The 14,084-nt window shown below is 47.9% G+C and overlaps 1 protein-coding gene across 1 annotated transcript in view; it reads left to right on the top strand.

Moving 5' to 3' along the window:
- The window catches only part of CACNA1B (calcium voltage-gated channel subunit alpha1 B), a 300,523-nt gene that overhangs the window by 266,189 nt on the left and 20,250 nt on the right, over window positions 1-14,084 (top strand). Inside the window, exons 37-38 of the mRNA XM_082009035.1 lie at window positions 990-1,117; window positions 5,822-5,918. Coding sequence (XP_081865161.1) covers window positions 990-1,117; window positions 5,822-5,918 — 225 coding nt within the window. The remainder of the gene's footprint in view (window positions 1-989; window positions 1,118-5,821; window positions 5,919-14,084) is intronic.

Here is a 14,084-nt window from a genome sequence, read left to right on the forward strand (position 1 = left end):
AAGAGCCAAGACCCCTCCTCCCTCCAGATCACATGGGAATATGAATTCTTTAAAATTGCTCAAACTCCAAACTCCTCTGCCTGCTTTTCGCTTAATGACCGGCAGACCAGCTGGGAGCATCCATATTCAGTTTAATTCTGCTCATCCCTGTGGCTGCTTCCCCACCGTCCTCCTTGCTCGGCGTGGTGCAGCGGAGCAGCGCTCGCGGCCGCAGCTCGGCCTCCCTGCAAAAAGGCACAACGTAGGTAGAAAGTGGCCTTGTGCCAGTCAGGTCTCTGTCCAGCGCAGGAGCATCCGTCCCGCCTGCCCTCCTGCTCTGCCGTTCTGCTGGCTGCAGCTTCATCTTTTCCCATTGCGATCCTTGTGCCTCTTCCATTGGCTTGAATATGAGGAGAATCTTTACATGCCAGAAGCGTTTGCCAGGCTCTGTGCTAGCGGCCATTAGGGACAGGAGCCTTTTGTGCATCCTGCCCCTCGTCTTTCTGGGGATCTTTGAAGGTTTGAATTGTTATGAGTCTAAAATAGGACATTCAGGCTGAAGAATGGTTTTTCTTCTAGCTATTCTTGCCTTGATGTGCCTTGATATGAAAGTGCTGGAAGGGTTCATACCCCCCGGCTGGTGAAGCAGCCACTGCAGCCCGTGTGCTGGTCTGTACTGGTGTAGGGTGAAGAAGGGGCGAGGAAGAGGTGCTGAACCACGCGGGCTCTGGGGTGGGTCATGCTGTAGGGCATCGCCAGTGATGGGGACGTGGCCAAACCATCTGCAGCCAAAAGCCACAGCAAGGAGCTGGAAGTGGCTTGCAGCGTGCAGGAGAGGAGGAGGTGGCAGCAGGGTCCCCAGGGACCCAGGGCACGGTTTGTAGGGTTTATTCTCCAGAGTGCAACTGCTTCTTGTAGAAACCACACACTCTACCTTCTCCCCTTCCAGCTTTTCCTTTTTTTCCCTTTCCCTTTTCCTTTCTAACTGCATTATTGCTTCCTCTCTGCAGATGTTAAACCTGTTTGTGGCTGTGATTATGGACAATTTTGAATACCTGACAAGAGACTCCTCCATCCTTGGGCCCCATCACTTGGATGAGTTTGTTCGTGTCTGGGCTGAATATGACCCAGCTGCCTGGTATGTACGCTGTTACACTCGTATGTGGAGAAAAGGATATACATTGTGCATAAATATCATACCTGTACACACAAACAGCCTGTCCTTAACGTGAGTACAGCTCCAGAAGGAAAACAACTCCAAAGCTTGAGGTAAATGTTGGTGGTAAATGCTCCAACTTTAATTCACTGTGCGCTGGAGATGAACAAACCTGATGTCATTACAAGGGCACTTCCTTCAAATAGACATGAGATACACATAAAGCAGCAAATCAAGAAAGCAAATGCATCCTCCTCCCCCCCCAGCCAAAAATTAATAGGGAAAGTTCAAATGATCTTGGCTAAATGACCAAGTAGAAAAGATGTTCAGCATTTCCAAAAGGAGCTTTGATTGCCTTTGCTTCCTGCACCCCAGTTTGGAGATAAAAACATGCGGAATCTCTTGCCATTGGCAGCACTCTAGGTCACTGGTGAGGCGAAGCCTTGCTACCCCTCGTTTGTGCAGCATTTCCCTCCTAGCTGAGAACCACCTCAGTGGTTTCACAAATCTTGTGCAGAGACCTGAGGCCACACACATAAAAATTCAAGTTTTCAAGGTGCTCGCTCTCCCTTAAAAGGAGATCATCTGCTTTTGCATCTGCTTTGCGTCTGAGTCAAGTTCTACAGACCCAAAGCTTCATCATTTGCTTTCACCCACCTGTGAGGCAGCAGGGAGTGACATGATGTTTCTCAATGTAAGGGTGGTTTGCTGAAAACATGTGATTTTGAAACAGATATTTCTCATCAAACCTAATGTTTTGATCTTGGAAGCCTCCTTCTAATGACATCAAATGGGAGAGGGGAGTTTTGTTCTTCTCGCTAATATTCTAGCTTTGGGACTTGCGGTTGAAACATAAGACGCGAGAAATAATAATGAGAAAATGCAATAAGCCTAATTTTGTAAGCATTTCAGGTCTCAGGGAGCCTGTGATAAAATGTTCCTGATATAGGCGTGTGTTAAAGAAGGAAATGGTTTTCTCACAGCCAGGCGGTGAGGTGTTTAGTCTTACGGTTTTATATCTTTGTTTTTCTTATTCAAAGACACTCGCAGGGAAAGCTGCACGTCTGGGTTTAAGTACCGCGGCAGCGGAGGAGCGGCACTGCGCTGTGACAGACCCAGGAGCCGCTGCTGAAGCATTTTAAGGAATTTTTTTTAAAACGAGAGAATGGCTCTGAGCAGTGAACACTGCTAGAGCGAGACTGACTTTAATATCTTGCTTTTCTCCATTGCCCAGAGAAAGACGCCGCACAACAGTCCTGGTGACTGTGTTATTTTCACTTCTAGATGCTCTGAGATACAGGTCATGGTAATTTCCTTGATATTCTGCAGCTTGGGAATTTGCTCATTGGGAGACTTCTTTTTTTTTAAATTTATTTAAAGCCCTACTATTTTTGTATCCATTTTCCTCCCCACGACTTACTCTGCAATGAATCTCCTCTGAATTTGTAATGAAGCTGCCTCCAGCCCCTCCAATCTTTCCACTTTTTTTTGTTTCCCTTCGGTAGAGACAGATGCAGAAAGAGTTTGTATAATCAGCATCTCAAACTCCCTGCTAGGATGCAATTAAAGTGCTTTAAAATCTCAATTAAATTGATTTAGGCTAACTTTAAATGTAAACCTCTTCCAAAATGACTGCATTTCTCTGAACTGTGTGTGATTTTAACTAGCTCAAAGCCATCCATACAACGAGCCTGCATATATACTGCGCACATACCAGCAGCTTGTAATTTCGAAGCAGATTTTCATTACCATGTGCTCTGTAACACAGGCAAGTCCTTTGTGGGTATTTGGCAGGCAGTAAATAGCTTTTTTTTCCTTTTTCAAATCCAGTCCTATCTCTTACCACTAGAAAATTTCAATGAGGCTGAAAACCTGGGAGTGCCCGTTCGCTCCTTAAAAAATAGTCTTGGCTCCAATTAGCATCCGTGGGAGGAGTAACACACCTGCAAGGGAAAGAATAAGTATCAATGTGCTTTTTTAAGGTTCATGTGTTCACGAACTTTCCACTCACAAGAGGCACAAGCATTAAGTTTACAGAAAGATTTGCTTGCTCTATTAACTCTGAGTACAGAGGTTACATTTTGTGAGTCACTCGGGGGCCAAACCTTCTCCTAGAGCCGCTAATACAAAATATGTCATATATTAAGATCCTAATTCTGTTTTTCTCTAACCTTGTTCCCGTTTTGCTCTGGTGTGAAGCTATTGATGTTGGCAGAGTGACCGGGGGCTGAAGTGCGAATCCAAAGACAGCCAAGACATGATGCTCAAGGCTTGATCCTAAAACACGCGCATGGTCTGGATTTTCCGTGCGTGAATAGTTCCACTGAAATCTCTTATGTTTTGATACGTGAGACTAACATTTCCTCAATTTAAAAGTAATTTGAAATCCATTCACAGTTTAAGGCCAGAACAGATCTTCTGGCCATGTGGGCTGAACTCCCGTGAAGCTCTGGACATGGTATTTCATAATTGCTACCCATGGACTGAACCTAATGCTTTGTCTTTTAAGGTACAGCTCCCAGCAGCACACCCTGGTTTGATCCGAGGACACAGGGCTCTAGAGGAGCCAGCTTTTATTCAGCTGTTGTTTCCACTAGCTGGTGAAACTCACTGAGAGAAAATGGCAATCTAATTTTTGTTTTCCATGTCAACCATCTCCTTCTAGCATTGCAGCCCCCAGTATATACACATATAGGGGAATGATAAATAATCACCGTAGCATAACTTGCAAGATAGAAGACTCCCAGGCAGTGTTCTCTTATGCTTAGATGCAGGTGAGCCGGTTCCTGCTTCCATCTTTCACTAACTGATGGCCTCTCTCAAGGTTTCTTCTTCGATTATCCCAAGGAAAAGGGAATTATTGTGTTTGTCCATTTTCCGTAGCTTGAGACCCTCGATGAAAGGGTAAAAAGTGCAAGTGGTGTTATACTTTTGTTATATAGATAATACTTTAAACATAGGCTTAATGTGTGCGTATTTACATACCCATTTCCAATGTCACCTTTGTTTCTGTTACAAAATCCAACTTTCTGTAAAGTTTTCTGAAGAAAAACATTCAAAAGGAAGTAAAAAAAAAAAAGCTGTTGTTCTAGATGTGTCACTCTCAGTAAGGGTAAGTACGGGGAAATTGTTGGGTTTAGGGGTGGCAGAAGCCTCAGACCCAGAAAAAGAGAGAGCGAGAGAACTGGGGCACATGCAACGGTTTGGTCCAGGGCTGAGAGTTAATCAGGAATGAGAGAAAACACTGAATTTAAGGATGAACCATGAAAGAAATGAAAATCGGATTTATATGCACTTTTATTTGTTCAAGATACATTATTGAAAACAAAGCACAAGTGAGTGCTTTCTCTCTCTTACAACCCCTCCCCAGTGCAAACCCCTTAGAGATACTGGAAATGTTGGTCTTGTCATCCCAGTCCCATTAGTTGTTCCTGAGAGCCGAGGGAGATGCTACTGGCAGCACCTTCAGCGGTCGGGAGGAGATGCAGGCGCTCCCAACGGCGAGCTTTGTCCTGACCATCTGAGATAAAAGAGATGCTGATGAAAAGAAACAAAACTCAAATAGTTTTAAACAAGCAGGGAAAGAATCCTGTTGGTCGTAATTTATTTGCTGCCATGACCTTCCAATGCAACGTATCTGCTGGTTTTCAAGCCTTCCACGGACTCCTGGAGAGCTCAGGGAACTGCTCGTACGTGTTTTCTACACGCTGATTTTTACAAAACCATTCTAAAATTTCGGTAAACTTCTCGACTCAGTTAAACCAATACACTTTTTATAACCACGATTAGGCCTGCAGCCAAGGCTTGCACAGCTCCATTTGATCTGTTTCTAAATTAATAATGTTGAGTTGATTGTGAAGGTTTTGAACAGACCTTTAATTTTTTGTGTCCAAAAAACCAGTAGTATTGAAGGAGATATTCCAAAATATTCCAGCCTTCTTTATATGATGTACCAAAATAGACGTGGTGAAGCCAAATCGTGCTTGTTTTTCTTTAGCGGTCATTTTGAAGTTTGGTTCAGCTCTTTTTGTACATGATTTGGTTACTTACAAAAGACTAAGAAATCTAATCCTGCTGTTCAACTAGCTGAAAATGTTGTCGGGAGTTGCTGAGACTGACCATAAAGCTACCTCGAGGCGCCTGCTTTCACCTACTGGTAACGAAGGCTGGATTTTCCCAGGGCTGATGGCAGTTTCTGGACTTCCAGCAAATTGCTTATTGCCCGTGCAGCAGAGGATGGCCCTGCTGGGGCCACGTAGGCGGTAGCAGTGGAAGGTGGAGGTTCCCAAGCTCTTTTGAACCCGCTAATTTGAATGCCAGTAACAACCCAGTAAAACGCTGGCTGCAGCGCCTGGGCGGCGGCGAGGGGCTGTCTGGAGGCAGATGCTGGGGCGGAGGACAGGAAAGCGATAGTGGTAAAGGTCATCAAATGCAGCGGCTGGAAAGCCTTGCGCGTGGCGCGGAAGGTTTCAGGGAAGGAAACGCAGGGATACGTAGCTTTCCTTGAGCGGTTGGCAGTTCTCTCTCCCGGTCTGTGTTGAGGTGCCTCCTTCACTGCCAGCCCGGTCGCTGTCACGCTAACCTTGCTTTTCAGCGTGTGTCGCCCGTCCAACTTCTCCCGTTTTCCTGCGGAAAAGCTGATTCCTCTCGTTTTTGCTGTCATAACGTCTGATGTTTTCTTTCCAGTTGCCGGATTCATTATAAGGATATGTACAATTTGTTACGCGTAATTGCTCCACCCCTGGGCTTAGGAAAGAAGTGCCCTCATAGGGTGGCATACAAGGTTTGGACCTTCAGAGCCTCCCTCCGGCATTTTCAGTTCTGGTTTTGTTTCTTTTTACATCCCCCCCACCCCGCTCCAAGTGCAAGTGCAAACAGTACAGAAAAGAAACTGTAACGTAACTAACCCCTTGCCTGAAAAAAAGGAATGATTGACTGACTGCCTCCTTTTCCCGCGGCGCATCTCCTCCCTGCCCACTCCCGCACCCCAGCTGGCTGGAGACAGGCAGCTTTATGAGACAGCGAACCCTCCAGCTTCCATCCTGCCGGCTCGAGGTGGGAAGCGTTGGGGAAAAGCAGCCCAGCATCCGGGCGCTTGCGCCCTAAATATACACACCCGAGAGAAATGTCATCCCGAGGCTTCTAGGGAGTAGCAAGTCTGTTTTGTTTGGGCTTCCGAGCACTGCTCGTCCAGCTGAACGACCAGCGTTCGAGCCCTCTCCTGAGCTGAAGAGGTATTTGATCTGGGCAGCGGTTAACTGGGCAGCAGAGTGGGGTGGTTATCCAGGCTGGGGAAGAGATGAAAGGATGAGCTTTTCTCAGTGCAACAGCAACAGCCAGGGATTGCCCTGGCAGCAGCGCCCACGCCTCGGGCCGTAAGCGGTGATGGGCATCCAAACCTCCTGCCTCATGGCCCAGGGAAAGGATACTGGGGCCCGGGAGCCGAGGTGGGGAATTAAGGACAGATCTTGCCCAGAAATGGGCACGGGACCACACCCGGCGTCGGTGCGGTCCCAGTTACAGGCGGGGAGCCCGGCATGCAGCCCGGCATGGAGAGCAGGCGGTGAAGGAGGGGGAAGTGGAAGCAACCAGCATGGAGCTTGCCATGGCTTCTCTCTTTCACTCCAGCCCAGGTGCTTTTGCCACCTGATTGGGCATTAAGGGTTAAAAAGTGTTGCAGAGAAGGCATGAGACCCTGTAGCTTCAACCAGGGAACAGGGGCAGAAGAGAAAAGCCCGGGGGAAGCTCTTGGCTGAAATGACAATTTGTGTCTCTCAGCAGCCTCTAAATTAGCTCTAAGCTATAAAACCTGGGTGGATGTTTTAACTGCATTAGTTACCAAGGGCAGGAATAGATGTTTTTACCTCGCTAAGTTCTCTCTTCTACCCCCTCCCGCGTCCATGCCTCACACAGGAATGAGACCCCCGGGCTGGTGTGCGGGTCCTTCCGTAGCTGCCCTGCTCGAGAAAGGGGTTTCACATGAGTGCTCAGGTCTCAGTTTCCCTCCTAGTATAGTGGAGGTGATAATATGGTCCTGCCTTTCCAGGGCTTAAACATTAACTAATAACATGCTGCGATATACTTAGGTCATGTCAGAAGACAGGCAGAACAGATTTGCACGATATAGAAAGCAGCGTGCTGGGAAAACAAAGTGAGATGATTGTCACAGTCATGTTCCCGGTTTCAATAGTCAGAAAAAGGCAAAGCAGGAGAATTCCTTGCTGTTTCTGCCGCCTTTGCTTTTCGGGCCAAGATTTCAGTTGCTACCAACGTATGCTGAAGGTAGATGCCATCAAGAATGGGACAGGTCTAAGGGCCTTTTCCCAAATCTTGGCAACTCCCAGTTCTCTCTAATACGCGGGACAGCCAACTGCCCTTGGTGGTGCAGACAACCAGTTGACGTTGGCCTGATGATAAGAGAGGCCCCATCAAATGTAAGGGAGAAACAGGTCCCCCTTTCATCACCTTCCTGCAAACCGAGTGCTGGGCTCTGGCTTTGTCAAAGCTGAATTCAGGCCGGCTGAGGGTTTGGAGTCGGAGCAGTCCCAGTCTGTCCCTGAGCAAACACACGGGGACTGGCTTTTTGCTCCCCTCACAGCCCATAGGCTAACCTGAAAACCAGGCTCTTCAGTCAATGAAGGAAAGCTGGACATTTTCTGTAAGCCCCATCTCTCCCTGTCCCATAACTCTGCCTACCAGCTCCCCCGGCATGGTGAATACAGCCTCCAGATTGACTGGTCTGGGCAGGCGAGAAGGGGAAGCATCCCTGCACGCCTGCAAAGAGCCAGCCGAACCCCAGCCCTCCCCACACCCTCCACCCCGAGCGGAGCCATCAATCATTCCCCGCAGGGACCCGCGTGCCGAGGCGCAGCTCCGGCCACGGGACGTCCCTGCAGCGAGGAGGAGACGTTGGGTGTTGAAACGCAGCAACGGAAGCGGAGAAACCTTTTCCATTTGCCCACCTCTTTCTTTTCGTTTTCTTTTTCTGAGAAATCTGATTAACCGGATCTCTGTTTTCTTGTCTGCTTTCCCTTCTCTCTCCTCCTTTTCATTTGCTCCCTTGTGTTGCCCTTTTCCCCATCCCCTTCCTTCCCCCCGACCCGGTCTGGTTTGATTTCTGTGTCCTCTTGCTTTTGCCTCCCTCCCTTTGACTCCCAGCGGGCGCATCAGTTACACAGACATGTATGAGATGCTGAGACACATGTCCCCACCTCTAGGCCTTGGAAAGAAATGCCCTGCTCGTGTTGCCTATAAGGTAGACCACCCCCCCCAGAAGCTCCTGCCAAACCACCAGCTTTTTGTGCCGTGGCTAACGCGGGTGCTGGTTTTCTGTGACATTAATGTTGTTCTCCTGGACTTTTCTGGTGCTCTCTCTGCTTTCCAAGCAGACTGGATTTTGGATCTTCTGCTTTCCCCCCCTACCCCCCGTAATTTTTTTTTGGTCTTTGAAACTATGGCACATCAGTTTGTGTTTCTAACTATGTCTCTACTATCTCTGTCAGTGTTTCTATCTCTCCTCTTTCATTCTGCTTTCATTTAGGCTAATTTGGGGAGGGTGCTAATGAGCAAATTACCCCGCCAATACGATCCCCTTTTATCTTCCTACAGCTCTTTGACTATCGGCTCTCACTAGCCCTTCAGTAGTATGCTGGTTTTTTCCCCCTCTTAATTAGATTGGAGTAATTAGAGTAGGCAGTGCTGTAGGAGTTTGCAAGCTATTAAACAGAGGCAACACCAGAAGGGCTCCTCAAATACCCTCGTGAAAGAAATTATTTTAACAGAAAACATTTAAGACAGTAAGATGAACAAATCACTCAAACTTACAGTTTCTTCTGAAAAAATTTTCAATTGAACCACAAAAATGCATTATATCCAAAATGCTGCTAGCTGCTGCCTTTCAGACACGGCTTGGATGAACCGGTGGAAACTCAAACAGACACAGAGTTGAAATTACGGAGCAGAACCAGACCCCACCTGGGACAGCCATGCCGATCTCCCAACAGCTTGCATGGTGTTTGGACATTTGTGTTTGCAGGGGCGATTCCTTGGAAGCTTTTAACATTGAACCTCATGGTTTTAGAGGGAGAGGTTTGTCATAAGTATTCAGCATTGGTGTAACTGAGCCACCCATCAAACTCAACGGGGTTTTTTTGCTGTTGACCTCATTTCAGCCACCACCAAGCCTAATTACTGCACCCCACTGTGCTTGGTGCAGATCACAACAGCCCCTCCAATAGTGCTTGTTCTTTCACTGAGGTCATATGAAAGCAAGATTTTGCGAAGAGACTCAAGCTAAACCCAAACCCCGGCTTGCTTTTGTGTAGGGCACTTAGCAGCAACAAGAGGTTCAGATACGGCTTCCTACAAGATCCTTCCTCAGCGTGTTAGGATTTTAAACTAAAAAGAACATTAAACATAACCTTAAAGCTAGCCAGTTAGAGATCTTTTCTGAATTCCTTTTGATTTGTTTCTGGCCACTTAGGTAGCTGCTTTAAAAGAACATCTCTATTACGAGCAATTCGTGCCCACCACGCCGTAACTAAGCTTGAGAAACCCAGCTATCCCCAAATGCCTGCTCCCCAGTCTTAGCTCGCTCAGATAGAAGTTTAGATAGATAAACGTCTATACAGAGGTACCAATTACACACAGAAACCCAATGCTTTTAAAGCAATCAATGGCTCCTTTTAGCACCTTGAGTCTCCACTGACTTCAAAATGGAGCTGTGTCCTTCTGACAGCCTGGCAGTAGGCATCTGCAGCTGGTAACCAGCTGTGGTCACACATGCATAAAACTCCCGCTTTCCCCTACCCCCAAAATCTTGTACAGTTAAAAAGGAAGAAAATAAAAGGGGAGGGGGGGGATCATGTGTTAAAACAGGCATTTTAAACAAGCCTTTTGGGCTGATTTTCTAGTGAGGCTTGTCTGTGCCTCTATGCTCAACTGCTGCAGCAGGTTTTCCCGGGGCAGAGGCACTGCGGATGAGCCTTCCCAGGCCCATCTTTTCCCTGTGAGTTAGCTGGGATCGAGTTTAATTTGTCTGTCTTTACAGAACAAATCCACAGAATGGTTTCTTTTTAAAATACAGACTCCTGATTTTTTTAAAGTTGTCTTTTAATTTTTACCCATCTACTAAGAAACCTCTAAAAGGTGTCTGTGCATGACTGAACCATAAGTAGACATGGGTTCAAGTCAAACATCTCAAACCTAGACTGACCATCAGATTTCTCTGAGTTTGGAGGTGATTAAAATCATTTTGCACGTTATCAAAGAGCCCCGAACTACAGAAATACAGACTTAAGACCAGATCTGAATTTTTCCCATGGTGTAAGGCTGCAGCTTGGGCTGGCCCTCCCCTCCCAGCTATGGCTGCTCTTAACACTAAATCCTCATGGTGAGGCAGAACCGGTTTTCGCTCCCTCCCTCCTCCACTTCTGCGTGCAGCACTGGGAGCAGCACATCCACGGAGACAGATTGGTGCTGAGCATCTTCCCCCAGATGACGGCTGCGTGTGGGTTGCTGCATCCCCCTGCCCTGCACTCGACGGGTGGCCCCCCCACCCGGTGTCACTCCTGACGTCCTCCCGCAGCTGATGGGAGACCTGGGGAGGACACTGCAGCCCGCCCAGCCACGCACGCTGCCGCGCAGAGCCAGCGTGCGGAGCGGTGCACGGAGGGGCAATGACCCCCTCATCCCGCAGCCGTAGCTCGGTCAGTGCTGACAGCAGCCAGGGCTTTGCACTATTTTTGCTCTCTTCCACCGAACCAAAAGATTTTTTAAAAAACCTTACTCTTCTGTCCGGCAAAAGCTCTTTTGCCCCACGTGTCCATCCTTTTTCTTTCCATATATATTTTCCCAGTCCTCTCTGTTTGCAAAGGTTTTGTGTGTTTTCCCCATGTCTTCGTCTGTCTTGCCTTCTCGGTATGTGCACACTGTCGTTTCGTTTGGATTTTTCCCTCTTTGCAGCCTCTTTGGCTGCTGTCCTTCCTTTCTGCTGTTTTCTGGTTCCCTTTTCTCAACCGTTCTCCGTGCTCGGCGTGACCAGCCTCTGCAGTTTCGTGCGCGTGGCTTGCTGCTTGCCCAGAGGTGCATGCGTGGGGTCTTCCAGCCGTGCTGCTCGGGCACCAGGAGAGCTCTATCCTGCACTGGGAGGGTGAGAAAAGGGTAAAGGATACAAATTTTAAAATCTCCTCTACCCAGTCAGGTGAAAAGAGGGACGAAAACCACTTTGATTTCACTCTGGTGTCTTGAGATTTGATCACTCGGCCATTTTCAGATGAGGGTGGTGTTTCGTCACTGTCTACAGTCTGTATTGAGACTTCGAGGCCTCTAAACAGAATCAGCTTGTCTATCGCAAAGAGTCCTGGGGTTTTGTATGCTCTCCAGTGGTGGCAATAAGGACAGAGCAGCAATCAATCAGCTTTGCCATCACCTGGAGTCACGCTGTCCTTTGCACTACAGAGCTTGGTGTACATCGTTAGAAAAAATGGGGCAAGGAAATGTCCATGACATTTCCTAAATGTCCATGACATTCCTAAATCTCTCTGTTTGGCACTACAATGCCGTCAGGATGCCTTGGAGATGTCTGCAGGAGCGGGCTTGGAGGAGGGTTTATTTGAGAGCTCGGGGGTGTGATTCTTAGGAACGGTGTGGTGTTAGGAGGGGCATAGCCCAAGCCTTTCCCCACTGCTCTTCAGAGTCATCTTTTCACCTCCCGCTCCGGGGACAGGAGAAGACAGCACTGCCAGCGGGTATGTCCTCTGTCCCAGTCCAGCTCCGGGCAAAGCCCTGCATGGGGACCGCAGGGAGGTGCTGGCAGCCGGAGGGGGCTCTTGACTTTGCTTTGCTGTTCTGCGGGTGCTGTCAAGCCCAGCTTTGCACACCCTGTTCCAAGGGTGATTTATTGCAGGGGTTAGGAGGGCTCTGGCTTTCCCGTTAGCACCTCCCGATGTGGCCAGGGCTCCTGGATGTGCGATGGGGGCTGGCTCCCCATCTGCACCTCACCTTGCCCGTCGCTGCCGTGTGGAATTTAAAAACTGGATGAGGCCCCTGAAGGCTAAACAAGGGTTGGAGCATTCCTTTTGCCTTGCTACCTCTTCTGCGCAGAGCTGGCATCCTGCCTTGCTTTGGCTGGACGAGGAGCGGGATTGCACCTACTGAAGGGAGGATGGCCACTCCGTGCCGCAGCTCTGGCTGAGTCCCGTGTTTCGGGACACAGACCTTGCTCCTCTGTTGGCTGCGGGACGGCCATGGCCGGCCTCTCTGAAGTCAAGAGAAGAGTTAAATGAGAGTAGAATAATTACAACTATGTTGGGGTGAATTATTCATAGCAGGTATTTTATTCACCAAACTCAGCCTTGTTTCCCACAAGCAGTGCTCCATTGTCCTGAATTTATTCACGTTTGGGGATTATTCCCAGAGCATTTCTTGTCCCAGAGGCTGCTCAGGAGCCGCTGATGAGATGCTCTTAATAATTCAAATCCATTGGGCTGACAGCTAGTTTTCCTGGCATTTGTAGCTCAGTATGCTCCTCTTCCTGCTAACATTTGGACAAATCTGTTGGTGAATGAGATTTTTATGTTCAGTGCTCACTTTCTGGGTCAGGCTGGGAGGCAGCAGGAGACCTCTGGGCTTTTGACACCGGGATGAATTTTCCCCCATTTCTCGAACATATTCCCTGCCTAATTGGACATTGTCCAAGAAGTTTCCAAACAGAAGATTTGCAGAACCCAAATGCTGAAAGGACCCAAATTCTGCTTGACAGAAAGGTTTGGTTTCTTTTTGGCGACGTCTTTGTTTATTTGTGATTAAATCACTACTAGAAGCTGGGGGGTGTCTGCACCCCTCCTGACCGCACCAGTAACTGGAGCAAAAAGCATTGCCTCCCTGACCCCAGCTGTAATCGGTTACGACCTCATTATCTGCATGGAGTTAATTAGGAGGCTCCAGAGGCAGGAGCTGCAATACTGTCTCTGGAGCCTTCTCCTGCAGAAACACTACCGAGCTGCCCTGGCTCACGCGGGAAGTGGGTGGGCTGGAGGGGGGTTCCCCAAGCGCCGCTGGGAAGCCGGAGCGGGCGCTCCATGTGCCGCTGGGTGCTTTTCCTCAAGTGCTCTGGGAGGAAATTGGAGGCGAAGGGAGGAAGAGGAGCACCACGGGGGCCCTTTTCTGCCAGGTCTGGGCACCCAGGGGGGATTTTTACCCTTTTTTTTCCTGCTTCCCAGTTATTAATCCACCTGAACACCCTTTGTGGCTGGCAACTCCTAGGGTACCCCAAGTGATTCAAGCTTTTTACTAGTGCGAGGGAGCATTGGGTTCCCTGTCATCTGCATCAGCAGGCTCGTATGTTTTCCATCTGGGGTCTAGAAAGACGGAAAATTATCCAAATTGGATTTTTTTTTTTAATCAGATTTTTGCATCATGTTCCAAAACATGAGTAACTGTTAAGACGTGGCCTTGAAGCACGACTTCGGCCAGAAGAAACAGCAAAATGGGGGAAGACGTTCATTTTACTTCAAACTATTGACAGGCTAAACAACTAGTTCAGGGTGTTTTTAACCATGTTGTTGCTCATGCTGTATGAAAAACATCGAGATTTCCTCTTCTATCCTGGTTAGCGATGAAAATCAAAAGCTCTTGGTTGATTTTTCAAAGAACAATTTTTGGTCAATCAGAATATTTGACTTTGAAAAATTTTACCGATTTCAGTTGTATTCCAGTCACTTTTAAATGGATCCTATAGAAATGTAAACAAATTAAAAGATAGGTAAAATTAGAATGTAGCTTTGAAAGGATTGAAATGTCTTGTTCTGCACATGTTGGAAGGAGATATTTTTACATTAAGGTTGTTTTATAATATTGGGGGGGGAACAAAGATTTCTTTTTCTTTGCGGTTTCAGTCTTTCAGTCGCATTCCGAGCGCTAGGAAAATGCACCAATGTGCAGGGAAGTT

Source organism: Phaethon aethereus, assembly GCF_964289735.1.
Source record: "Phaethon aethereus genome assembly, chromosome: 20".
In the NCBI taxonomy this organism is placed as follows: Eukaryota; Metazoa; Chordata; class Aves; order Phaethontiformes; family Phaethontidae; genus Phaethon; species Phaethon aethereus.